Here is a 27,352-nt window from a genome sequence, read left to right as displayed (position 1 = left end):
TGCAGAAGGAAGATCTTTCTGTCCTAACAATATCCAGGAATATAAATAAGTCACTTGCACAAGTAGTCAGTGATTTTAGAAAATATATTTGTGAAAGTGCATGATAACTCAACAATTATGACAATTAACCGACAAATAAAAATTTTCATAGACAAGCTAAATAAATGTCACCTGTAAATACATGGATAAACAACAGAGAGAGAGAGACAGAGAGAGAGACAGAGAGAGAGACAGAGAGAGAGAGAGAGACAGAGACAGAGAGAGAGACAGAGAGAGAGAGAGAGACAGAGACAGAGAGAGAGACAGAGACAGAGAGAGAGAGAGAGAGAGAGAGAGAGAGAGAGAGAGAGAGAGAGAGAGAGAGAGAGAGAGAGAGAGAGAGAGAGAGAGAGAGAGAGAGAGAGAGAGAGAGAGAGACAGACAGAGAGAGAGAGAGAGAAAGAGATTTTTTTTTGAATTTTAAATACACTTTTATTATAACAATTTGATCGTAAATTATTCACACTTCATCCAAAATTTTTTTTTTGTAAATTTAAAAAGTCAACACCAACTCATTTCTCTCACATAAAGTACACAATACCTCATTAACACACCAGGTTTCTACAAACTTTGGTAAACAGTCCACCAACTTATAGTAGGCAAACTCTACTTTTAGTCTAGCTGCCACAAGACCCAAAAACATAGGAACCACACTTATTGCATCCTGCCCTAGAAGTTTGTTTTTCCTTGATTTCCAAATGACTAATTTTGCAGTACCTGATAAAAAATTAATTAAAACCAAAGTTCTTTTCCTTTGAACAGAATACCTAGGACCATAAACAAACAATTTGAAGGAAAATCCCTCACCCAAAGATAAAAACCAATTGCTTAAAAGGGAAAAAAGATCCCCTAAACGTGAGCACTGCACAAATAAATGGAACACTGATTCTACCTCTAAACAAAAAGGACAACCCACCCCAATGCTAGGATTAAGGTGTCCCACATGTCTGTTTGTAGCTACTGCTCCATGTACAATTCTCCACTGGAGATCACCTGTCCGCTTATTAATGGGACATTTGTACAGAGCACGCCAGCAGCCTTTAGGGGAAGAGTCAAGTCCAAGAAAATCCATCCATTTTGTAAAAGGAACGCCAGTCAATAGTCTGGCATTTTACACTTTTAAACAAGTCAAGTACAAGGCCTTCTTCCCAGTTAACTCAAAACAATCCAAAACGGGGGTTTTAAATGTCAACAAAAAGTTATCATCCTCTTCCCAATTCTCCACGGCAGCACTGACTATGAGTGAAGGAAATACATAGTCATGCTCTTCTGTCCACTCTTGGATCATCGTTGTGTTATCCAGAAAGTCTCTATACTCCTCTCCTAATGCCCCACGTACTTCTACAACGAACTGCTGTATCATTCTTGCGGTTTTCACTTTGGTCCTTTGGCTTATAGCTTCCACACTGCTACTCAATATATGGCCCAACTTCACATATCCAGCTGCCAGCAACCATGAGCGTAAGCATGCAGATGATAAAAGTCTTGAAGACAGGAGAGGGTTGAAAAACAAAGGTTGACAAAGACAGAGAGAGAGAGAGAGAGAGAGAGAGAGAGAGAGAGAGAGAGAGAGAGAGAGAGCATAGCAAAGAAGCACATGGAAAGACAGCTGTACTCACTGTGCTGTTTTACAGGACATCAGTGAGAGAGAGAAGATATATCTCTACCTCAGCAGATGAAAAATGCTAATATGATTTCAGCAGCACTACAATACTGCCATATCTCTTATCTACTGCTGGCGTCCTTCCCAGCCTTCCTATCATAATTCATAAATGGAAGATTAGCTAAATCTGCTCAACTCCATGGAAGAGATCAGAGGAAATGCATTTAATGCAGTCTGTTTTCTGTTCTCTTGAGGATTCATTCTCCTTCACCTCTGACCTTTGAAATAAACACAACAGTAGTACTGTAGGCATGACACAACTGAAACATCCAAAGGAGATATAACACTTATCACACACTGAACGATCACAACAGCTGAAACGATCCACTGAGCTGAAATATAAATCACGATGAGCAGAATAAACACATATGATACTGAACTGATGCCGTGCAAAAATAAAAACATTAGGCTGAGCAAAATCAGGTCTCTCAGAATATGATCTGTCCAGTGAGAGATGGGTTTACCTCAACTATGCTCAGATTCGAATTAAATTGAGTGTTAACATTGATCTCAAATAATACAAAGTCTTGACAAAAAAAAAAACAAAAAAAAAAAACAATGAAGGAAACTGGTATCGTTTTGCCTTTTTGGCAACATTGGAGGCTATAAAAATATCACAGTGTAAATAATGGTGTAAATAAACTAAATTGCTTTTATTTCCATTTTCTCTCTTCACAAAATTATTCTTTACAAACATTCTTAGGCACTTTAATTGAACGCGTGTAAAAGTTCACCCTATCCATTAATACCTGCTATCTTAGTTTGTTCTGGGGCTCTCGGTCTCAAAAAGTAGCACACACGGAAACAAAGTAACAAAACCTGGAAAAATGTCCAATCTATGTGTGATTTACATAGATATCTCCTGAGTAAATGAGCTGGTTATCTAGCAAAATCCACTTCCTTACATTTCTAATGACATGTGATTGTAAATCGCTTCCTCTAGATGGCGCCATAGCATACGCGCTGCTTCAAAGTGCAAATGTCTCGCTTAGCACAATATCCGAATAAGAAAACATTACTGGAAAACAAAGTCTTATTTCAAAAAATACATCATCTATAGACGTTTGTAGACAATATTACCAGCACATTATCTAAGTAAATACAAGGATGTACTGATTGAGACCACAGTATGTAAAATACATCCGTCTATATAAAGGACAAAGCAGCAAACTAGCTACCGACACACAACACAAAACCTTTTCACAACAGTCTGCACTGAAATATAATCTATAATATCAGGAAGAAATGTGTGATTTGAATTGGGAATGGGATGTTTTGTGAGGAAATGAGACATAAAGCATCTAAAAATATTGCACAGGTTGTGGGTGCTGGAAGAAATTAAAACTTGTTTAAGTTCAACACAATGACTGGCATTTCTACAAGTAACAAGTGTTTTTTTTTGTTTTTGTTTTTTGATAATTCTCATGATACAGTATATGGTTACTAGTTGTCAATGAAAATTGAGACTGAACACAATGTTTTATGGCAGTTAATAAATAAACAGTGAATTTAGCATAAATATGCTCACCAAGGCTGCATTTAATTGATTAAACATACAATAACACAATAATATTATGAAATATTGTTACAATTTCAAATAGCTATTCTGAATTTATTTGAAAATTAAATTTTTATATAGTTTATATTGTAATTTATTGATGGTAAAGCAGGAATTCAGCATTATTACTCCAGTCTTCAGGGTCACATGATCCTTCAGAAATCATTCTAATATGATGATCTGATGAAACATTAATTATAACATTATTTGTTATTTTCAATATTGAAAACAGTTGTGATGTTTAATATTTTTTTTAAATGTCCTTTTTGTAACTTTTGATCAATTTAATGCATCCTTGCTGAATATACAGTACATAAATACACACACACAGCACCAAAAAAAAAAAAAACCCACTGTCATAATTTACTCATTTACATCATCAGGGCTTTCTTTCTTCTGTGGAATAAAAAAAAAGGTGCATTTCTTTTTAATTCTATAAAAAAGAAAAAAGTGAGAACAACACAGCACTGAAAATGTGCTTTTCTTGAAACCAGCTCTAATATAGAGCACTCTTCACAGTAAAATGAAGCCCCAAAGACAAATAACATATTGGGTTTGAATACTAAGGTAGATTTAGTCACTCAATAACGCTTTCAAGAGTACGCTACTAAAATAAATGCATATATGTTATGTAATCTGTGCTAATGATTATATTATTATAATTGCATAAGGTTTAGATAAAATACATGTATAGATAAAAAAGTGCTTTAGTGTTACAGTGAATGGTAGGTGGTTCTGTATAAAAGGAGAGGTCCACATTAAATAAAAGTTCTTTTTGGAAAATAGAAATGGAATGTTAAAAACATGCATTCACACTTGTACATTTCGCACAAGTGAAGTAGCAGGAGTTAAACTCTTCCCTTGTCGTCTGAGAGTTAAAAACCTTCTGTTTTCAATAAAAGAAAATCCTTGCTGTTTTCCTTTAGCAGTATTCCCATGGTGGTCACAAAAACAGACACCCACGAAAACAAATGCTGCAGGCCCGATTACTATAAAAAGCATCATTTGGAACATCAGTTCTTCCTGTGTTGATGTGTACTCGCTCTGATACCTGAAGAGTCCCACACTTTCGGCTGTTTTACGCATCTCATCTGCGTGTTCACGACTGCTGCACCAGTCTACGGTAGTGAGGCATGACTTTACTCTCCGGAAGGTAAAGTGCCATTTCCAGCGCTACCAAGATGGTGAATTCAAAAGCAATCAGCTCCCGACGGCTAATCCGGAACCTCTCCTCAAATTTCTGATGGCAGAGAAAAAAAAACATAGAAAAAATATAATAAGAATAAATAATATGAAAAAAAAACCTATTGTACATAGATGTACAATAAATACTGACATCTTTGACAAGGGCGAGTGGATTTTTGCATTGACACATATAGTGTACATAATCTGCATATAAAACTCTCAAAATATCAGCCAATTTTTGGCCGATACAGCACTCTATAAAGATTTATTTTTACTCTATTAAAGGCTTGTACACCACTGTTTAAAAGGGTCAGCAAGTTTTTTTTATTATTCATTTTTAATTAATACTTTTAATTCTAAATGTATATTTCCAAAAATGTGTTCTTTTGAACTTTCTATTCATCAAATAATCCCCAAATAATGTGTAAAGGTTTCCATAAAAATACTAAGCAGCTGCTTAGTAAAATACAACTACTTTCAACACTGATAATAGAAGTGATAATAGAAATGTTTCTTGAGCATCAAATCATCATATTAGAGTGATTTCTGAAGGATCATGTGACACTGAAGACTGGAGTAATGATGCTGAAAATGCAGCTTTGCATAAAAGGAATAAATATATTTTAATATATATATATTACAACAGAAAACAGTTGTTTTAAAACTGTAATAATATTTCAATATATTACTGTTTATATTGTATTTCTGATCAAATAAATCCAGCCTTGGTGAGAATGAGAGACTTCTTGTACGGTAGTGTATGTGTGTTGACTGGAAAGTGTGTGGCAAAGCATCACTCACGTCAATCAGTTGTTTGACCTCTTGTTTCTTCAGATCGCTGCTGATCTTGGCAGCGAGTAGGAGGCACGCGGCCGCCACCAGCTTCCTGTTCTGCTTGTTGAGACGCCCCTGTAGGACTAGCTTCTCGAAGTACACAAATGCCATGGCAATGGTAACCGGCTGCAATAAAGACTCCTCTCCCACTGAACGGATTTCTCTCTTCAAACTGATGACGAGAGGGAATGACAGATGTTAGGAGAGATAAAGAGAAGAAATTAAATAGACAAAATAATTGTCATTGTATTGAATGTGCAATGAAATTAAACAGCTATGGCTATGGCCCTGTTTACATCTGGTATTAAAGGGCACCTATTATGCAAAATTCACTTTTACATGGTGTTTGAACATAAATGTGTGTTGGCAGTGTGTGAGCAAAACCACCCTAGAATGATAAAAATCCACCCAGTGTTTTTTTTACAATCTCAATAAATCATAAGCACCATCTCAGAATTATCTGTTCTCAGATTCAGCGCAATGTGACGTAGAATTGCGCAGGCCCCTCCCACGACTGTTGAGTGACACTTCAGTTTGAGCATAGACCCGCCCTGAGTGAGCTGGACACAGAGTCCGCCATTGTTCGACGCTTGAGCAGCTGTAGACAAGAATGTCTCCTAAGCGACTGAGGTGTTTTGTTGTTGGATGTCAGAATGAACATATCAGTCTTCATTTACTCTCGTTCTTACTCGAGGATGGATCTGTACCAACTGTTCGTGATCCAGATTACACTCTCCAGAGCGACAGGACTAACGTTACTGACCACGGCAGAAATGAAAGTGAGAGCGCGCACTTTATGACAGCTCATCGAATAGTTTTACAGATTTACAGTGTACCAGTTTATTAAGCACAGACTGAAAAGGTGTGTATATATTTGTTTGCTGTTAGTTGTAACGAGTGTTTTGTGTACTTCGCTGTGTATGTTCCATGCTAATGAAAGGGAGAGAGAGAGAGTTTATGGATAAGACTTTAATGCTCACATCTTATACTGTGTTTATTTAGCTGTTCTTACAGTGATTCTCTGGAGTAAAACTAACGCTTCATCTTTTGTGTGATTTACAATAAACTTCATTGAACTCATCAGTATATTTTGGTCATCATTCGGACGAGGTCTGCTACAGCAGGCTTGTATTAATAGTGGATAAAAGCAGATAACAAATAAGTTATAACCATAATTAAGCTAAACTATACCTGTTTAATCTCCATACAGTATATATTCTCTGGCGCTGTGGGCATTACTGTCCGACTCCGAGTCAAAATGAACACGCTACTGAGAGTTTCTGTTCTGATATTATCAGATGAGATTGTCCTGACTGAAGCGCGAGCTCGTGAGGCTCCGCCCCCTGGGCCGGCAGCAGCAGTTAATTTGCATTTAAAGGGATACACACTAAAACAGCGCGTTTTTCTGAGCCCCAAAAAATGACAATTTAAACATGCTGTAAAAAAATATCTGTTGGGTATTTTGAGCTAAAACTTCACATACATACTCTGGGGACATCAGAGACTTATTTTACATCTTGTGAAAAGGGTCATAATAGGTGCCCTTTAAGTAGCATTTTCATCATTCGGATCGCAAGTGGACGACGCTAAATACAGGCGAGTGTTTACTACCACTTCCAGAGGTAGTCGAAAACGCATTCGACCAGATTGCTTTCGCTCATGTTGTCGAATGCGTTCAAACAGCCAAAAAAGACCACCTGCTCTCCGCCTACTGACCATACGCGAAAACTTTATAGGATGTGCGATAGCGCATTTGAAAAAATGTCGACTCAAGACCCAAGTTTGGTTTGAAGACGAAAATGTTCACAATGTTCTCGCACCATTCCTGATTTCTCCAGGCACATTCATACGTAAATTGTGTGAGCTTACTTCGTTCATAAGATCGAAAGATCTGAAAAATCCCACACAGTTACCTGTCCAAGACAGAAATGGTCGAAAGTGGAAAAAAGAGACAGAACACTAGGGGTAAACAGGGCCTAGGTTTTTACACACACTTAAGTACACTTTTAAAAAAAGTGCACTTTGTAATAATGTCCAAATTATACTAAAAAAAGTATATTTTAAAACATTGTTTTAATATTTTTTTTAATACTAAAGCACATGTAAAGTACTAATTCCAACTGTATTGTGTAATTCAATATTGCAACTTCATAATTGCAAATATATTTAAATATATGACATTCAGGTTTCGATAGAAATTACATTAAAGTATATTTTAGTTTACCATAAATGCTTGTCAGTACATTCGGCAGTACACTTAAACCATATTTCATAAGACAATAAAAGTCATTATGACATCACATATAAAGATGTACTTAAGTCCCCAAAATAGCACTTACTTAAGTCCTACTTAAGTCCTACTTAAGTGGGTCAAAAGTACCCAAAGCACTCGGAAGTTCAGCAAATTGCATTTAAAATAAATGTACAGTAGTCTATAATACATTTTCATTTAATTGCAAGAACATGCAATTATGTGTCCGAAAACATCACATGCAGTTTGCACTTGAGCATATTCTTTTAAAGCATGTTATTTCTATAAGTACTCTTTTTACAAGTATGCTACAGTGTACTTCATTTTCACAAGGGTTAAAGCTGTCTTTTAAAGAATTTTGGCTTAAACTGGATATTGAAATCGGGTTAACATGTTCGTGCATACAACAATATGACCATATTCTGATTAACCATATTCCATATTCTGTGCATGTAAACAGTTATTGAAATAAGAGTTCAAATTTGTGTGTACCTTCTGATTTTGCTCAGTGTGAGTTTGATGTGGGGGAATTTTTCTTTAAAAGTCTCATTCATGTCCTTCTTCAGATCTGATGGTTTGACGTACTCTATTACTGTCGTCTGTGAGAGAACCACAGTGTGAGAAAGAGAGTGACAGTAAACACTGAGGATTTACATGTTAGTAAGATATTCAGCAATAAAAACATTTCAAAGAATTACAGTATTAGCAGTATTTTCCAGTGGTCAGTAATGACGTCAGCTGGATAAGTTATGTTTATCCGTGTCTGTTGGTCAGACTGCCCTGCTTTGAGCACAGACCCTTAAATCACAAAGATAGCCATTCATCCCTACAAATGTGTCTGATGGGTAAATTAATGTCCAAAAACAAGAAACATGACCAAACTGGGCTGCATTAAATTTCCAAAAACACAAACATCTGTGAAAAGGGTTAGGGTTAGGTTGTTAATGGCTAAGCCGTTGTGTTATAGGGGGATGATTCTCCGAAAACCTTTGAAGAACAAGTCCAGGTTATATACAAAAAAAGAAAAAAAACTAAAACATACTGTATATGTTCAATAGAATAATGTATATATATCTCCATCTCACCATGTATGAGGCAAAGATGAGCACTCTTTTGTGTTTTCCACATGGCCATTGGGGGTCACTGAGCATATTAGGGTCATACTCAGTGTCTTCTATGCCTGAAAAAATAAACATAAATACACACAAAAAAACAGCTGTCAAATGAGCCAATCAAACCACAGATAACATACAGTAACTGAATGCGACGTTTATACATGTTTTTGAGATAATGGTGCATCTTTCTGCACTGACTGAGCAGAGCTATATTAAAGGCATGGTTCACCCAGAAAAGAAACATCTGTCATCTGTCAGGGAGAGTAAATGATGAAAGAATTTTCATTCTGGGGGGAAGCTACCCCTTTAAAACAACACACATAAACAGCACTTGTACTCAGTCCTTACAATCAGCAACAACTTGGCTGACACAAGTGTAGTTAATGTAGGTTTGTGAAATAAGGTACGAGAATACAGAGAGCTGAAAGAGCTGTGTTGATGACTCACACACTCACTAAGTATTAGACCGCAGGGATAGCAATATTAGTAATCACACACACACACACACGCACGCACGCAGACACACACGCACATCTGTGCCTGAAATACTGTGATAATGACTGTGTCTATCAAGTTGATTGAAATGTCCCTACCCACTCTGTGAGTAATATAGCATTAAAACCTTTATTAAGCTCCCATCAGTTACTACACACTTCTTTGTGCAAGTGTGTGTTTGTTTTCTGAGTGTGAGTGTGTATGTGTGTCGCATGCTTGTGTGATTTAATGTCACCATTTAGACAAGCATGAAAGAGAATTTCACCATGTCCAGTCCAGAATTAGCTTTAAAATGCTTTTAGGCCTTTTAGGTGACACACACATGCGCATACACACACACACACACACACACACACACACACACACACACACACACACACAGACACACAGTACCACACACACACACTTGTACATCTACCTTTGTGAGGACATCCTCACTCTGATGGTCTGAAACTCAAACTGGTCCTCACAAAGATAGTTGTACAAGTAGACAAACACACGCACACATGCACACACACACACACACACACACACACACACACACACACACACACACACACACACACACACACACACACACACACACACACACACACACACACACACACACACACACACACACACACACACACACACACACACTACATCTAAAGTCTAGCAAAGTCAAAAACGGTCACAAGCAAAGGAATCCGCCACAGAAAAGAGTTACAGATGTTGTCAAATTTCACTGTGGCTGAGATTTAAGTGGTTACAGAACTGAGCAGAGAAAGGGTGCGTGTAATTTTATTACATGTGTGAGGACCAAATATTGCAAAAGATAAACATGAATAAACATGAATAAACATCAGAAGGTTTGTTGAAAGATATAATAGAACTTAGCGAAATTGATCATGTCTCATGTAATTGCTATTGCTCAATCAGTATTTCAACAGCGGAAACAAAACAGCTTAATGTTACATTTACCTCAGGAAAGCCATTCAAGATACTTTGATGAATAGAAAGTTTCAAAGAACAGCATTTATTTGAAATAGAAATCTTTTATAACATTGCAAATGCCTTTACTGTAACTTTTGATCAATTTAATGCATCGTTGTTGAATAAAAGTATTAATATCTTGTACATAATCTATTACACAATTAAAAAGTATAAAGGTTTTAAATTGGTCAAGTAATACCAAATAAAGCCAATGATGTGTAGGTAATGGGTAGGGTAAGGGTTAGTCTACAGCAATACAGTAGATGACTATGAGAGGTCCTCACAAGTCTATGTGTAGTAGTTTGTGTGTATGTGTTTATGAGTGTGTGACATACCCAGGTCCAGACCGACGGTGCTGTTGAGGCGAGAGGGAGGAAAACTGTGAGTGATGCTGTTTCTGGAATAGGGCAGGGGTAGAGTGAGATCCACAGCGGGCTTGTGACGGTCCAGAGCGTTAGTGGGGTACAGGAACTGAGCGTATGACACCGTCTGCAAAACACATAAGATCATAACAAGTTGTCTGTCAGCCTGAAACATCCCGACAGCCCCTGGGTGCGTCAAATGAGGCGATATAAACCTGTCATTTCTGAGCAGGACGACTGGTACACTGAGAACAATGCTCTGTGACATTCCCTGACTGACTGATTGACAGGTGAGTGATAGAATGACAAGCTCTTACCCTGCCGTACATGTCCAGCTCCACCCCCTCCAGCCCGGGAAGCATCTCCAGGGTGGTGGATATTCCTCCAGATGAGTGCCTCCGCCGCTGACCGTCCAGACGAGGGTCGCTGAGACAGAGACAGACGGACAGATGCTTGGTTTTCATTGATTAAATTGATAATGAAGAACAGGGATTCCCAATTAAAAATATTTAATTGAGATTTTCATTAGATTTTCATAGACACGTTTGCACATTCACTGTTCTCTAATGTGGGATAATTGTCACATGACATGCAGGTAAACAAATAAAATATGAAATATTTTTTTAGGAAGTGTTTTATTTTTGAACTTTACATTTTTATTATTTAATTATTAGCTTTTCACCAACTACCCCTAAACCCTGAGAGCTTAAGAGCAAACATTACATAATTTCTAGGCTAGCTAACCATAACTGAGGTGATTTACTTATAGAAGTCTTAAAGGTACAGCAGCAAAAACAGCCTGGGCTGCGTTTCTCAAAAGCATCGGTGATAACTGGTGGCAATGGTTCTATGATCTACTTAGGCTTATGATGCTTTTGAGAAATGCAACCCTGTTCAATTCTAAGGGTCAGAGAAAGCATGCAATGATCATGTAAAACCAATTTTGACTGAGAGAAAACTTTAAAAAATATTATAAATAAACTTTAGGGATAAATATATGTCTAACAGCTCTGAGGTCATCCATATAGTGTACTCCTTGTAGTTGACAAAATGTATTTTATTTGATATGTGAATTCAAATTTTCCTTTTCCCCTTCTAAAAAAACGCGCCAAAAATATTGATGACTCTTGCACTCACAAAACTGTCCAAACAAATTATCTCTATAATGTCCCTCCACCTATTACCATTATCCATTACCTATTACCCATTACCCTACCTCTGACCAGCTTTGACTAACACTACATCTATTGGCTAAATAAAGTCCTTCAAGATGAGGTAAGAGCTGAACAATCTAATTAATTTGAATAATTTTTTTTATATCAGTTTTAATGAATGATTCAATGACTCACTTATAAAGACTTCACATGTTTCATTACTGGATGAATCAGCATTTTAGAACAAATATCTTGAATGAATGATTCAATGACAAATAAATTTTTTAACAGTCACTTGTCGCCACCTACTGGTTATATCTATAATTGATAAATCTTTATTTGAAGTGTCAAGTTACTTTCAAAAGGCTATTTACTCTATTTAATCTCTACTTTAGACATCAGTGCTTATATACAAACTATAAAAGTTTTTCCCAGTACTTCTGTGAATTATTGTAAGACAGAAATAACAAACTCAACTCAACAATCACAAGTCTAATTCGCCTAATACAGACAAATTCAACCCGATAACACTCTCAGTTACTTCTTGAAGGAAAAGCAAATGATTGTGTTGTGTACAGCTCTGCTCTTACATCATTAGCAGAACACACACATATATCCCCTTCATCTAGCATCCCTTATCTACAGTCTCAAACCACCTTACGTAGCATGACTGTAATTTTACTTCTCTCTTTCAGAAATTCGATGTATCCACCTTTTTCCTGATCAAATGATGAGCGCCGCCATAATGGATTCTAACTTCCGTTTGGATGCTGTCCTGTCTGCATAGTAGGAACCCATTGTTAAAATGGGGTAAAAGAGCAACAATTAAATAAACAAACTCTTTGAACATTACTAAAGTTAAAATGAGGACAGGGTTAAGCTCAGCTGTTGTTGACTGCCACAACGACAGCAATAAACTGAAGAAATTCCTGGAAAGTATGTGTTTTGAGCACCAATAAATCTGAAAAGAATGTCCGTAAACAGCGCCATTTGCCTTGCATTTTATGCCAAAGACTGACAAGAGAAAACGGCCATAGCTTGCAGCACTTAAGTTAAAATGCTCCCCATAAAAGGTAGGGTGAATTCATGGTGATTGGGATGCTTTTTGCCATAAAGATAACAGGGAAAAAGTTTCCCAATCAACCTGAATTCACCCCTATATGTGCGCTCTTATCGTTTTTAACTTCAACTGATAGGCAGCTGTATGTAGGATATGAGCGCACATCTATTTTCAATGTAGCTTCATGTCATCTACACACTCATTAAACTTCGACGGGTGAGACACTAACAAAAGACGGTCACAGCAACACTGTAACGTGATGGTAATATGGAGCCATGTGCTTTTTAAAAACCATTTTCATAGGTTTAACATTACATTATCAGCTCTGAAAATAGGCTAATTTGACTAGAAACACCGGAGACTGGAAATGTAAAGGATAATTCCACTATGAGTTGGGCGAGACTTCACGGTCAGGAAAAAGGTGGATAAGAGAACGTTTCACAAGTTTTCAATCTTATTTATTTATTTTTTTGGCATTTTCTGGAACTGTAATGGAGATGGTGGGAAAGGAGAGGGTGTTGTCATTCGTGTCATACCAGGCCCAGCTCAAGGATGTGGGAAAAATTCCTTCCTTCCCCATTTTCCCCGAATCTCATCCTGTATATGAATCCCCAGAGGAGAGCAGAGGAACCCAAATGACTGCACATTCAACTCGAAATATCTCCGTGTTTATCTGTCTGTTTAAAGATAATGTAAGGACAAGTGTCGTGGAAGTGAAGGCTAGGAATGGGAATCACAAGGAAATTCCAATTTTTCCCAATGAACAATTCTGCATCCTTAATAATCAATGATTCTTTTAATTTATTAGTATATTTTAATATAGAAACTTTAAACCAGTCAACCAAGTGTGAATAACTGCTGCTAACTAAATGAGTAACAAATATACTAAGCAAAAACAATAATATTTTTGGTAAAACCCAGGGGCAGGGGTAGGGGCAGGGTTTAATCGGACCAAATGATAAGAGAAGTCCTGCATACATAAGCAGAGAGAAGTCTGTGGTTTTAGGTCTGAGGTCTAGTTATGAACTTTTGATTAATGAAGGTAAAAAAAATTAAAATATCAATATTTCAATAACATGAATCTGTCCTAAAAAAAATTTAATAAATATGAATAACAGTACTCTGAGCTGTCCTCAAAACCGGATTTATGCATTTGTATGTTAACAATATCAACGCCGAAATTAATCTGCAGCAGCCAGGTGGTACAAGTAAGAGCTCTTTAAGTTGTTTAGTTAATTATTATTGTAATATTTTGTGCTTTGAGGCATGAGGTTATTTAACGCTGTGAGGCTTTGTAGACTCTGCTCTGGCTGTGCCATGTGTTTTGGAGGAGGCGTGGCTTAGGAGACGCTTGAAGGGATGGGGTCTTCTGCTTTCAAAGCTAGCTCACTATTGCTAGCCTCTCCGAAATTGCCTACCCTAGATTTAAATAAGTTTTTTATGATTTTTTTATGTGTGAGTGTGTGTTTGAGTACCTGATGTGGAAGCTCTCTCCATACGGCAGCACAGAGAAGGCGGCACACAAAGACCTTCTGGCACAGATAAGGACGATCCTGCAGTGGCGAACACAAACAAGTTAACATTACACACTTTTTCTACACACACACACACACGTTGTGTTTTCATGTTTTATGAGGACTTTCCATAGACATAATGATTTTTAAACTGTACAAACTGTATATTTTGTAACCGAACCCTAAACCTATCCATCAACGAAAGCTTTCTGCATTTTTACATTTTCAAAAAACATCACTAAGTATGATTTATAAGCGGTTTACCTCATTGGGACCACTACAAAGACAACGATTTCTGGTATTACCATCCTTTTGGGGATATTTTATACCCAATACACACACACAGAGCCAGAACACCTGCATCATCAGCCTCGGTGTACACTTGTCTCTCACTTCTTTCACACAGGAAGTGGGATGGTATCTGTGTTAGCTATGGGCATGTGACTGCATTTTAACCATAGAATTGTGACAGAGTGGTAAAATGGCAGTTAACATGAAACTGAGGGTCTGCCGCAGCAGCCAAGAGGATTTTTTTTCGTCAATAGTCACATGACAGTGGAGAAATGGCACCAGAAATAATAGCGAGTATGAGTTGGCCATTAATTGAATCATTTTATAGAGATATCAAAGACAGATTTCCCCTTATATCTCAGTAGGAATCTTTGGAACAAGCATAATTTTCATGTACAAATGTCTTCATAAAAAAATAAAAAATAAAAAATCGTACGATTTGAATGCGGCCCAATGGAGGATTCACCATGTCAGATTGTTTTATAAACTTAGAACAAGTTTTATTGAAGAATGCCAACTATATTGAACCCAAAAAATAGGATATGACCTCATAAGTTACACATTTTGAACTGACTTTAGATAGTGTAACATTATAATTGAATATTATGTTGACTTTTATTACAGTGCCCCTTTGTTTCTCACAGGGAACAGTTATTAGTCTACAGCATTTGCTGGCCCTTTTTTTTTACACTCTGCCGTATCGCGTTTATGCGATAGATGAGACCACTGAACACTAAGCTTATCTGGATCTGTGATCATCCAGTGGAAAATATCCTATTGGTTTTATTTTGCCCCGATCCTGTCTGTGACCCTGTGAATGTGAGGAACATGCATATGTGTGTGTGAAAACCCAAAGCCTGGGAACACAAGCGGAAAAAAAGGGCCGCTGTCTATTTGGGGCAGTTTATAATGGGACTTAGTAAACATAGCTGCTGTTCCTCAAATGGAAAAAGGCCAGCTCTCATGGAGAAAAAACACTTCCTTAAGAGAACAACAAACAATCCTTATGTTGAGCGGCCTGTGCCAAAACTCACCACAATTTTGTAATCTAAAATCAACAATTCATTTTTTTTTTTTATGTGCCTTTGCAATCCTTTAAAAAATGAACTTCCCCTCTTCAGTGTCTCAAACTGTCAGATATGTGTCAGATATGATAACCTCACATGATGAATCATACATAAGCACAGCATAAAGCAAGTGTAACGGATCACCTTCAAACTGAGAAAATAATGATGACGGGAGGCAGATTGTTTGTTTTGAAGCACATAGAGGGGAAAACATTACATAGTGTGGAAAAGACAGACCGACATGCACAAACACACCCCCACCCCCACCCACACCCAGACTGAGAGAAGAGAATAAACAATACCTGCTGCCCCTGGTGTCGTACTGCCTCATGTTCTTAATAAAGTGGATTTTCTTCACGGGTCGTGGACGAGGAGAGCCAGAAAGGTTCCGACTCCTGAGGGACAAAACATGGGCAAAACATGAAACACATTTGGACATATTTAAGAAAAGCATTTAGTCTATCATATTAGGCTTCACCTCTTCATTGTCATGTAAACCACTGATTTCAGTTCAGACAACACACAACTTTTATAATACATGCTGCTGTGACTACGTAGTAGTACGTACTATGCAAAACAGCCAAAATGCCCACAAGTATTTAACCCAAACCTAATGACTTCACTTTAACGGAAAGAACCCAACACAGATTTCCAGCTTGCAATAGTTCTGACCTATTAAGCATTTGATTCAATTTGTTCCCTGGTTTCTTCACGTTAAGCCAAGCACAGTTAATGGGATGTGCTGTTTAAATGTAGCTGAAGTGTGTGACTAAACTGACTGGCTGTTTCCTGTCATTATTGTGGCTAATGATACTGGCCATGACTTGCTTCACATTGTACCTTCATTATAGCTCATAGCTCAATCAACTTGTAACTACCGGTACATTCACATTTTACTTAGGCAAATTATTACATTCAGAGACAATTTCCTTTGGAATAATGTGCATTGATTAATCATTCACAATGAAGCCTGGAACCTTTAATAAATGTATAATTTTATATTAAATGGTTTAAGATTGACTTTTCTGGTATTTTGCTGTTATTGTATAGGATAATAAAGATCTGACAGGATGCAATGTGTGAGAGAGGGGAACGAGATCTGAAAGTACCACAAGCCAAGACTAAAAGCCCAAGTCGCACGAAGCACAAACACACAATGTGTCGGAGAGCTGCCCATGAGGCAATCGGCTCCAACAATATGGCCAATTTTCATTTCATATCGACTTAAAATCCTATAGAAAATACGGTAACACTTTACAATAAGGTTCCTTTATTAAACATTAGTTAATGTATTAACTAACATGAACTAACAATGAGCAATACATTTATTACTGTTTTTGTTCATCTTTGTTAATGTTAGTTAATAAAAATAAAGCTGTTCATTGTTTGTTCATGTTAGTTCACAGTGCATTAACTAATGTTAACAAGATTTTAATAAAGTATTAGTAAATGTTGAAATTAACATTAACAAAGATGAACAAATGCTGTATAAGTGCAGTTCATTATTAGTTAATGTTAACTAATGTAGTTAACTAATGAACCTTATTGTAAAGTGTTACCGAAAATACTTTCTGTGATTTCTTCCCGTTGTTTTTATTTTATTTTATTTTTTACCATATTTATATAGTGGAGACAGTATGGCAAAAGATTATTCGGGTGAACGGGGTCAAGATGTGTCAGGTTCAAACCTAAATTACCCACATCAGAACCATGGCTCATCATGTCAGGAGCATGTGTGCAAACTGCTATGCCACAGCTCTGACTCCACACTTTTAATTTTTTTGTGATTTTACCATTTATTTTTCAGTCTACTCAAACGTTATGCATAGGAATGTACAGTACAAGAGTGCCAAGAGCTCTGCAATTCTTTGGATTATGGAGCATTAAAGGAGATCAAGTTTTAAAGACCAAATAGCAAGTGCCAGATCGCTGGTCAAATCTCACTTGATAAGTTTTTAGAATGACACTTCAACTTGTCTGACTTAAGGAAGCCCAAACATGATGTGTAACAAACATTTAATTAATTTCTCAGAAAATTCCTCAAAGAAATCCTGCCGAAAAATCAGCCTGTAGGATTATGTTTCTTACCATAACTACAGTTACATAACTTTCAGTCTATGTCCCATCTGTGCGTGTTCTAAACCCCTCTTTACCTACATCAGCATCACAGATTCCTGCCACATGCTTTGGGCACAAAACCAGGCCACATCTTCGTTCTGTTTGGTTTGAAAAGTATTACACAACCCTAGTGTGTGAACAAACATAAACAGCTCCCCCTTCACGCACTCTCTCCATCTGCTCCACCATGTGTGTGGTGATACACCCTCCCTCAGAATCCAAATGACTGTTATCATAACCCAGGGCGAGGAACCGCACCTGTGTGCAGGCGAGTGAGAAGAAGAGAGCAAAGAAAAACTGAAGACTGTGACTGAACACAAATGACTTACAACCCTTTTCTTTATCTCCAGAATGAAAAAGGTGATGAACTCTGAAGCGGCTGCCAGCATTCTCTCTCGGCCCATCTGTCACTCACTTGATTCCAACTTGTAATTTTTTGTGTCTCTCTCTCTCTCTTTATTTCATAGTAAATCCTCTATCCATTTGCATCCAACTCAAACCCAGAAAATGGGATGGAGAGGAAATGAAGACATAAGCTTGATGAGGCGGGACACTAAAGGTCATATCGAATCACAGACACAATCAGAGTGGGCAGCGTGCACAGTGAAAGATGGATATGTTTGGATGAACCATCCACAAGAGCTTTCACTGGAACTAAAAACGTAATTATTAATTAGTCGGGTCTTTTCACTATGTGTAGCAATGATGCCACTAAAAAAAAGAAAAAAAAAAGCATTTCTTCGAAACCAAATACATTTACATAACACATTTACTTATAACATTAGGCACTTTAATTATAATTCTGTTATTATAAGTTGCATTTTTTTTTCACATTATGGCTGAAAATTTCAAACAATTTCATTTTAATAAATTAAAAACAAAAACACAGCACAGTATTGGAAATGGATATTCATTTAGAGGTGAAAAAAAGAAAAAAAAAAAGAAAAAAATATCACATTATTAAATTAATAGTGCTTTTAAAAATTATCTTTAGTGAATGTTAGATGATGGCATTAAAAAAAATATAAATGTAAAAAATGGGTTAAATGAGCATGCACAATCAAAGCTACAATATTGACCAATATTTTTTTTTTTTTTAAAGTAGTATAGGCTCATGTGGCACAAATATATCTTACATCCCTACTTGGGTTGTCAAACGTTGTACAACTGATACAGTCGGCACAAAAAAAGAAAGAAAAAAAGTTGACGGTATTAGCATTTCTGCCGAGTACTGGGTATATTCTGTACCCATGATATACACTGCTTTCAAACGCTCTCGTTCGTGTTTGTTCGAGCTCTCTCTAAGCGTCAAAGGTTTCTATTTACAGTGTGTTTTTACAAGTATTGAGCATTGTAGCCAATCCCAATCATATCTGTTGAGCGCATGAACGCAATGGCCTATCAGAGGTGCTAGTCAGTAAGTTTTAATCATTAAGTTTCAACGCGAGCCGCACGCTTGCGAATCCTTTCACTGTGACCAACAAAGTGTAAACACAATATAAATATTCATTGTACAATTAAGACAGCTTTTTTTTTATTATAATTGGAGTTTTCACGAGAGTGCAGAATTCAGTGAGTTTGCACTTTAGAAATTGACAGCCTTAGTGATTATAAAGGGAGGCTCTTCTCTTTCTTTCTGTTTATTACCCTTTCACAATCTGAATACAAGTTTAGTTTTTCATGATGCTGAGAACACTGCAGAGTTTGAGGATTGACAACCGTATTTAAATGCGCAATTGAATTGGAAATGGCGATGATTGACAGTGATAACCAATAGACGAGAGAAAACGGGATACAATTTTTTCAAGTACATTCAACAACAGTTTTTGCTCTGGTATCAAAATTGGTACAGAGAATCGTGAAATTTTACTGGTATTGGTACTGACTACTGAAATGTTGGTACTGTGACAACCCTAACTTTACTATTAAGTCCTGTAATAATTTCCATTTAGCAAAAAAGCACATTCTAACAGACATTAGACACTGCTGCTGTCGTTAAAATCCAAATATGATGATTATTTAAACTTTTCTGCTATTTTCAAACTGTAAAAAGCATTTTTAAACTCTTTTGTGCACACAATGTATAGCATATTGGAAATATTATGACAGCTGTGTGTGTTATGACATTTGAAACATTCCTTAAAACTAATTCTTCAAACTCTGAATTTCTTTGTTCAGCCAAAAGATTACTTTTTAAAGTGTTTTCAAATAAAACTTTTAATAACAATTGTGAAACAACTTTTAGGGCAAAATGCACAAGAGAGGATGGCTCTCATCAGCCTAAGGAATCTCATACACCAGGCTGGCAAAGATAAACAAACAGTTAAGAAAGAATGTACAATCCTATTGGAATAACTCAAGTTCAACTCAAGAGGTAGAGGGAATGTTAACCCTCTCTCCCTATATGTAGTGTACCACTGCTCCTCTTTCTTTATATACCACATGTGTTATATACCTCACAATCCCAGGTCAAGTAGATCCCTGCTCCTCATTCCAGGGGATCAATAACTGTTCCTGGCCAACTGGATGCAGTCAGACTCAGGCCACAGTCACGTCACAAGGCTTTGAATAAATACCCTGGCGTAATCCTGCGAGGACTGGACATGCACAGTATTAAAGCGCTAAGAGAACATATGGCTTGATTCCATGCTTTCAGTGTTCCAATAGCACACATGCAGGGACGAAAGGCTTGGCTAGATTACAAGCACTGGTGCAAAATGTCGAAGCTCTATTACAGGCTGAAGAGGAAGTGCCACAGAGAAACGAGTGGGTGAAATGTCAGGCCTCAATCAGTGGGCTCGTGTGTTGGAGGTGCTACATGGGTTACAACACAATTTGAGGCCATATTTGAGTTTGGTAGCATTATCTAAAACAACTGTATGTAGAATCATGTTGTTTTAGACAATACATATAAATATACATTGCTGGTCAGAATTATTTGCCCCCTTGGTAAATATTATCAAAGATGGCTGTAAAAAATAAATCTGCATTGTTTATCCTTTTGATATTTTATTTGAAATATAAATGTAAAAATCTAACATATTATTGAAGTAAAAGAATTGAAAGTGGGGGTGGGGGGATTTCGCAGGCTGGAAACCTGTACATTCTATCCTGCTTCCGTTACAAATCTCCGGGGACCAATCACAAACTGGCTTATCCACCTGGCGCGTTATTGGTGGGTTTAATCCAATCCAATTCCTTTTAACCTCTCTACGATGCTCAATGGCTTCTTTAGTTTAGCATACAAATCGCTCGAGTGGGTGTAAATAACACTCACTTTCATGTTTTTTTTGCACAACCTGAAAAAAAAACCCCAAAAACCAAAAAGAAAATCACTCGATGCCATTGCTGCTTCTGCAAACCGCTGATCAATGCTCCAAAGCAACACGTTTGTTGGCATGTTTCCTGCCAGGAGCTTTGATTGGTTGAGCTCTGATTGGTTGAAGGACTATCCAATTGCGTACAGAGTCATTTAAACTATGCCCGTTGATCACGCCTCTTGTGCAGTAGAAAATACAGAGCAGACTCCCCAGACTAATGTTCAATCTTAAAAGACTGAGCTTGGTCTGGTGATAGCCAGACTAACAGCCTTTTTGAGCATAAGAGACTTCTTTGAAGAACATTACAAAATCTTACAGACTATAATGGTTGTGCAACTACGTATGAGTAATATATCCTCTAATTGGATGTATGGTGAGTTTTGGCACAGTCTGCTCAACGTAAGGAAGGACAGCATTGGATACACGTTGCTCTCTTAAGGAAAAAGTTGATTTCCATGAGATCTGACTGGCCTCATTCCATCCGAAAAACAAACTCTTACTGACCTCAAACTTTTGAACAATAGTGTAAATAATTTGTCAAAAGGGTGCATCATTCATCATTCATGCAGAGAATAATATTTGTTTTCAATGGCAATGTGTAGAAGAGCTTCCTGTTGCATTATTTATATATAATATAACACATCAGATCTAGTAATACTTAGCATATCTAATATAGCAATGGTAGAGGACAGCCAAATGACACTATTAGCAGCACCCTTCACACTGAAGAGTGTTTTTCTAGAGTACCTCAGCTTCAATTTCTGATTGTGCTAAGGGTGCTACTGACATAAGAGCATGAGCCAAGGTCAGTCAGCAAACACGGATACAAGTCAAGTCAAGTCAAGTCAAGTCTATTTGTATAGCGCTTTTCACAATACAGATTGTATCAAAGCAGCTTCACAGTATTAAATTAAAATAATACAACAAGGTTTGTTTCTAGTGGAATTTATTGATTGATAAAATTAAATTACATATCCCCAAAATATCCCCAACTGAGCAAGCCAAAGGCAACAGTGGCAAGCAACCGAAAAACTCCATTAAGGGTGTACTCACACTAGGCACGGTTGCCATGAACCGGGCCCGAGTACGATTGTCCCCCCTCCCCACTCCCCCTCTGGCCTGCACTCACATAGGGTTTCAGCATTCGTGCCGGAGCACGCTTACTTCATTATGGTGCGACGGTTTCGGGATAAACAGGAAGAGCGCCGCTCTCACTGAACACAATGGAGTCCAGCACGGTTAGCGCTCACACTGCATGCGAACCGCGCCCGAGTCCAACTGAACCGTGCTCTGGCCCACCTCTTCCAAGCGGGCCAGGGCCGGCTAATCGAGCCGCGCCCGGGCACGGTTCGGAGCACTCACACTAGTCAAACGAACCGCGCTTCGGTGGTCAAACGCACTCGGGCACGGTTCAAACTGGCTAGTGTGAGTACACCCTAAGTGACCTAATGGTGATCTAAAGCTCCATCAGGTGACCCAATGGAGAAAAAAAAAACCTTGGGAGAACCCAGGCTCAGTCGGGGGCCAGTTCTCCTCTGGCGTTTATGAACTAGAGGCCGGATTTAACTGTAAGATTAAAAATATTATATGAATGCCTGGCTGAAGAGATGCACTCATTACTAGTCCAGTTATTAACTCACATGTAAGGACTTGCATGAACAAGGAGAAGCAATAGTTTCCACTGTCAGATGATGTTGATTCAAGCTACGGTTTCACTTTATTTTCACTGAAGTCATGTGATCCAAAAGTAACCATCAGACTCAACGTGCCAACTAGTGGTAGACCTAATTAGGGATGTCCCAATCAAGTTTTTTAGGCCCCCAAAGCAAATTATTTAATACTGAATATTGGCTGATATGGAGTATAAAATTATGGAGTATAAAATAAACTTGCAATTGCGAGTTATAAAGTCAAATTGTGAGTTATAAAATTTGAATTGTGTGATCTAAACTTGCAATTGCGAGTTATAAAGTCAGAATTGCGTGACATAAACTTGCAACTGCAAGTTATAAAGTTATAATTGCGTGATATAAAGTCACAATTAAGAGTTATAAAGTCAGAATTGCATGATATAAACTTGCAGTTGCGTGTTACTAAGTTAGATTTGTGAGATATAAACTTGCAATTGTAAGAAAAAAAGTCAGAATTGTGAGACAAAAAGTTGCAATTATCTTTTAAATTGTTTTATTCCGTGGCAGAAACAGCTTCCATATTCGTGTCTGCTATCCTAATTAGTATTAGCAGAATTGTGCAGTTCCATCTTCTCAGGATATCTTTTGATCAGAAACACCATCAGCTTTACTCGTGGATATGAAAAATTTAAATATGCTTGACTGTCTTTTTAACATTTTGGCGATAATAACAAATTTTTAATAGAATCATTTAAAATAATAATCAGGTATATACACTCTCTCCAAACTTTCCGCTACTGTGCCAAAACAATAAGAAGTAAACATCAACCAGTGAATGATTTAGAATTAAAGAAAGCTGATTGGTCAAAATATAGCCTTTATGTTGAGGGTCAATAGCAAGACATAACCTCCAAAAACATCACCCAAAAATGAAAACTCTGTAATCAGTTACTTTGATGTTGATCTAAACCCACAAGACTCATGTTCATCTTCGAAACACAAATGAAGATGTTTTTCGTAAAACCTGAGAGATTTCTTTCCATCCATTCCACCAAAACTTTGACGTTTCAAAAAGTTCATAAAGGGATACTGAAAGTAAACCATATGAATCTAGCGCTTTAATCAAAGTCTTCCGTAGAGACTGAACTTCTTTATATGATGAACAAATTTTAATTTTGGCTTTTATTTAGATATACACTTCGGTCAACGCATAAATAGAGCACAACAAATATGGTAAATGGAAGGGTTTTTTGAAGCACCACAGTTTTGGTGGAACAGACTTCCAATGGACGTTCAGAAATATCTCAGGTTTCATTAAAAATATCTTTGTTTTGAAGAAGAACACGTCTTATGGGTTTCGAATGACAGGAGGTTGAGTAACTGATGACAGAATTTTCATTTTTGAATGACTAACCCTAAGGCTGGAGAATGTCTTCTTCAAACATGATCTTTTCATCAGAAAAACATGGGTAGTAGAGCTGAGAACCTCTTAAATGAAGAGACTGTAAGATACAACAGCTTTGTAAGATAAAACATCCCTCATGCAAATATTTCAGCTAAACATTACATACCAGCTTTGTTTTGAGCAACTACATAAACAGTTTAAAGCCTCAAAGCATTCTGACAATGCACGAGGCTGAGAATTTGGCAAGAGTGGTCAACAAGCTCCTACTTGTTGGACTATTCAGACTATCTTTATGTCTTTATTGTGAATGTCACATCACTCACTGCATTTGACTTTTGATGATAAAACCATGATAAGAACTGTTATAAACACTTATTCAAATTCTCTATGCTCCACAAATATAATTTATCCTGAAATGTGTTTTTTAAGCAAGGAAAGGTCCATTTAAATGCCTGCTGGATGCATTTCCCGGAACTATTTTAAGAAACCGTAACATTTGAATCAAGCAAGTTCATGCTATGTAGCCCTGATTTATTCTCCAGTGCGGAGACGGTTCATTCCCTCAGGCCTGCAGAGACCCTTTGAAGGGTTGAGAATATGACAGAATGTCTTAAGCTTTAATCTCTGCAGGTACTGTGTGCACAAAGCAGCGTGCAGCGCTGGAAGAACACCACCACCCTTATATGCAGCACGGACTGAGCTCAAAGCTCCAACTGATAAAGCAAACGACTGCCTTGGCTCCTCAGTCTGGTTTGAATCTACATGTCACACCCTTTTTAAAGTAAAAAGGGGAAGAGGGTTGGGGGGAGGTACAGTCAAGGGAATAAAGACCTCCTACTGCTCAATGAACTATTACTGAGATTAACAGCAAAAACAAACGTCATTCTCTCACTAGTGTTTTCACTTCCTCATGGGGAGAGATAAACCAACCCAGTTCATGCACAAATAAATGGCCATTTTTAGGCAACGTTTATTTGGCTGTGAAGTCATCTGGATTCCAGAAAAGGGCTTGTTCAGTCTGTGGTCAATGAGTGTACTAGTGAGAATGAAAACAGAGTCTTTTTCACATACTTTTGAGTCTCTCGAACAACATTTAAAAGTCAAGCAGATAAAATCTATAGAGGTGGCTTGTCACTTCAGCCTCGGTCTATCAGCAGTTCAGTCTGAAACTTATTTGTTTCAAAAGAACTATTGGTAAAAAATGATATTTGGAAAGGAATTTGGAAGAAAAAAGGTGTGTTTCAATCAAACCAGCTACCTACAGAAGTACGTAACTGCAGATGGTTCATTCACTGTAAAGAGTTTATATTTAAAGCACAAACAAATTGAACTCTGATTGGACAGATACTCGAAATCACATGAAGAAACATTAAATGCTCCTCCAACCATAAATACTAATACATAATACACTTGTGTTTTGTATATATTTGCTGTAAACGGTTCTGTAGAATTTATAGTAAATAATTACAAAATATGAAGTGAATGATAAGGTTGACAACATTAAGACATCTCTCATAAACATTTCCAACTCCTCATATCATTAGCCTGAATGACTATGGGATCTCTCCCACTAAATATGTAGGTTGGGTCAAATTTGTTACAAAACATGCTTATTAAAACTGGGCAGAGTAATGACTAACACCTTACATCATGTGTCCATGCTATGCTGTAATATTTAACTAAATAAGCAATAAATGCAAATTATAATGCTCCAAAAAATATTTACGCATTCATTTTATATTGTTCAACAGCATTACTCAGTACTTATGTAATAAGTAAAAAGAACACTGATGCAAAGTGTGACTGTGACCACGTATTGTTTTAAAATGTCTTTGTATCATAAGAACGAGTGTCACAAAGTAAGCAGTAAATTAAATGGATGTGTTATGCAGTGTTGCATAAAAGCCATATTACAATATTCCTTCTCTGACCCGCCAAATGTAAATGTAGCATTAGCCTTTTCATATATTTCATAATAAGGAATTTATACTAGTATTGGATCTGTTCATTAATCATACACTATTTCTGCAATTATAATTACTGTGAAAATTAATGTATGCTAAATATTTTAAGTAATGCATCTATCGATATTGTTTTAATGCTTATTATGTCACTTTTTAAAATATCTGATATGCACAACCAACTTTCTCCCCTTACTTTTTGACAAAATATTATACCTTTCACCACCTTTTTCTTTCTAGAAATGCTGGACCCATTGTATTTTCTCTAAAATTATTCATATTAAATATTAGTATTGAACCGTTAAAAATCGATATTTTGTTTTCAGTTTTGTGGTCCAGCACTCAACTCAAAACAAAACAAAATATCGATTTTTAACGGTTCAATACTAATATTTAATATGAATAATTTTAGAGAAAATACAATGGGTCCAGCATTTCTAGAAAAACAAATAAATAAAAGCAAAAATGAATAGAGTTTAGATAAAAAGTCGAATAATAATATAAAAAAATGCCACCTTGACAGTTTAAATGCCTTTTAAACTAGATTTTGAGACACAACCCAAGTGGACTGTCTCTCTCAGAAGTTCATGTAAACTATCAGAGTGCGCTATCAACATTAAACCGCGCTATCTCGAGCGCATAGCCTCTAAAGTGAAAGCTTTCTTCAGAAACCTGAGCTGAACCCACCGCGGTCGAGAGTCCAGCGAGGAGCCGCAGCTCTGCACGGACAGCAGCGTCGGAGACTTCCGTGCCCCGAGAGGAGTGGGCTGCAGACTGCACGGGGACAGGAGGTTATTCTGCGAGGAGAACGAGCCTCTCTCCCTCTCCAGGAACACCTCGGTGCTCCCGACGTTACTGAACTCAGAATCCGACGGCAGAACCAGGATGGGCGGGACACTGAGCAGCCCGAGTCTGGGCACAGCGAGGCTGGAGAAGGTCCCATCGCCACTTGCAGCAGCAGCAGCAGCAGCAGCGGGCAGTTCGTTCACAGTCGCGCCGATGTCAGCACACTGAAACTCGGCATGCTGGGGTCCCGCTGCACTCGCATTGCTCCGCACAGGCCGTCCGTCCAGGGATATATTAGTGAGAAATAAAAGCGCGGCTTGTCTCCTCCGCGAGTCTTTACTTTTCCGCAGATGCTCTCTGTGCAGTTTGCCAGTGCATGGGGCCAGTGAACTCTGCGGACTGCACGCAGCAGCCGCCATTCTCGAGTGAAATAAACCGTCCGCTGATGCTCAATTCTGTTTCCACCCCGCCGCGACTCATCCGGACACGCCCACTCTTATCTGATTGGCTTGGAGTAAAGGATTTTAGTAAATAGATCGAGCATGCGTGAATTTGATTGGCTGATGAG

General features: G+C 37.6%; 1 protein-coding gene across 1 annotated transcript; it reads right to left on the bottom strand.

Annotated features, from left to right (window-relative positions):
- Positions 1-299: 299 nt before the first annotated feature.
- On the bottom strand, positions 300-27,335 carry cables2b (Cdk5 and Abl enzyme substrate 2b). The gene is made up of 9 exons (XM_082144501.1): positions 26,686-27,335; positions 15,866-15,958; positions 14,167-14,244; positions 10,795-10,903; positions 10,451-10,604; positions 8,616-8,710; positions 8,023-8,129; positions 5,247-5,451; positions 300-4,500 (listed from the first exon to the last, which is right to left on the bottom strand). The coding sequence occupies exons 1-9, from the start codon at positions 27,201-27,203 to the stop codon at positions 4,360-4,362; spliced, it is 1,500 nt and encodes a 499-aa protein (XP_082000627.1). The 5' UTR covers positions 27,204-27,335; the 3' UTR covers positions 300-4,359.
- Between the last annotated feature and the right edge of the window lie 17 nt (positions 27,336-27,352).

Source organism: Leuciscus leuciscus, assembly GCF_965113295.1.
Source record: "Leuciscus leuciscus genome assembly, chromosome: 18".
NCBI lineage: Eukaryota > Metazoa > Chordata > Actinopteri > Cypriniformes > Leuciscidae > Leuciscus > Leuciscus leuciscus.
Note: the sequence above shows the minus strand (reverse complement) of the source record. Positions and strands in the feature narration are given on the sequence as shown.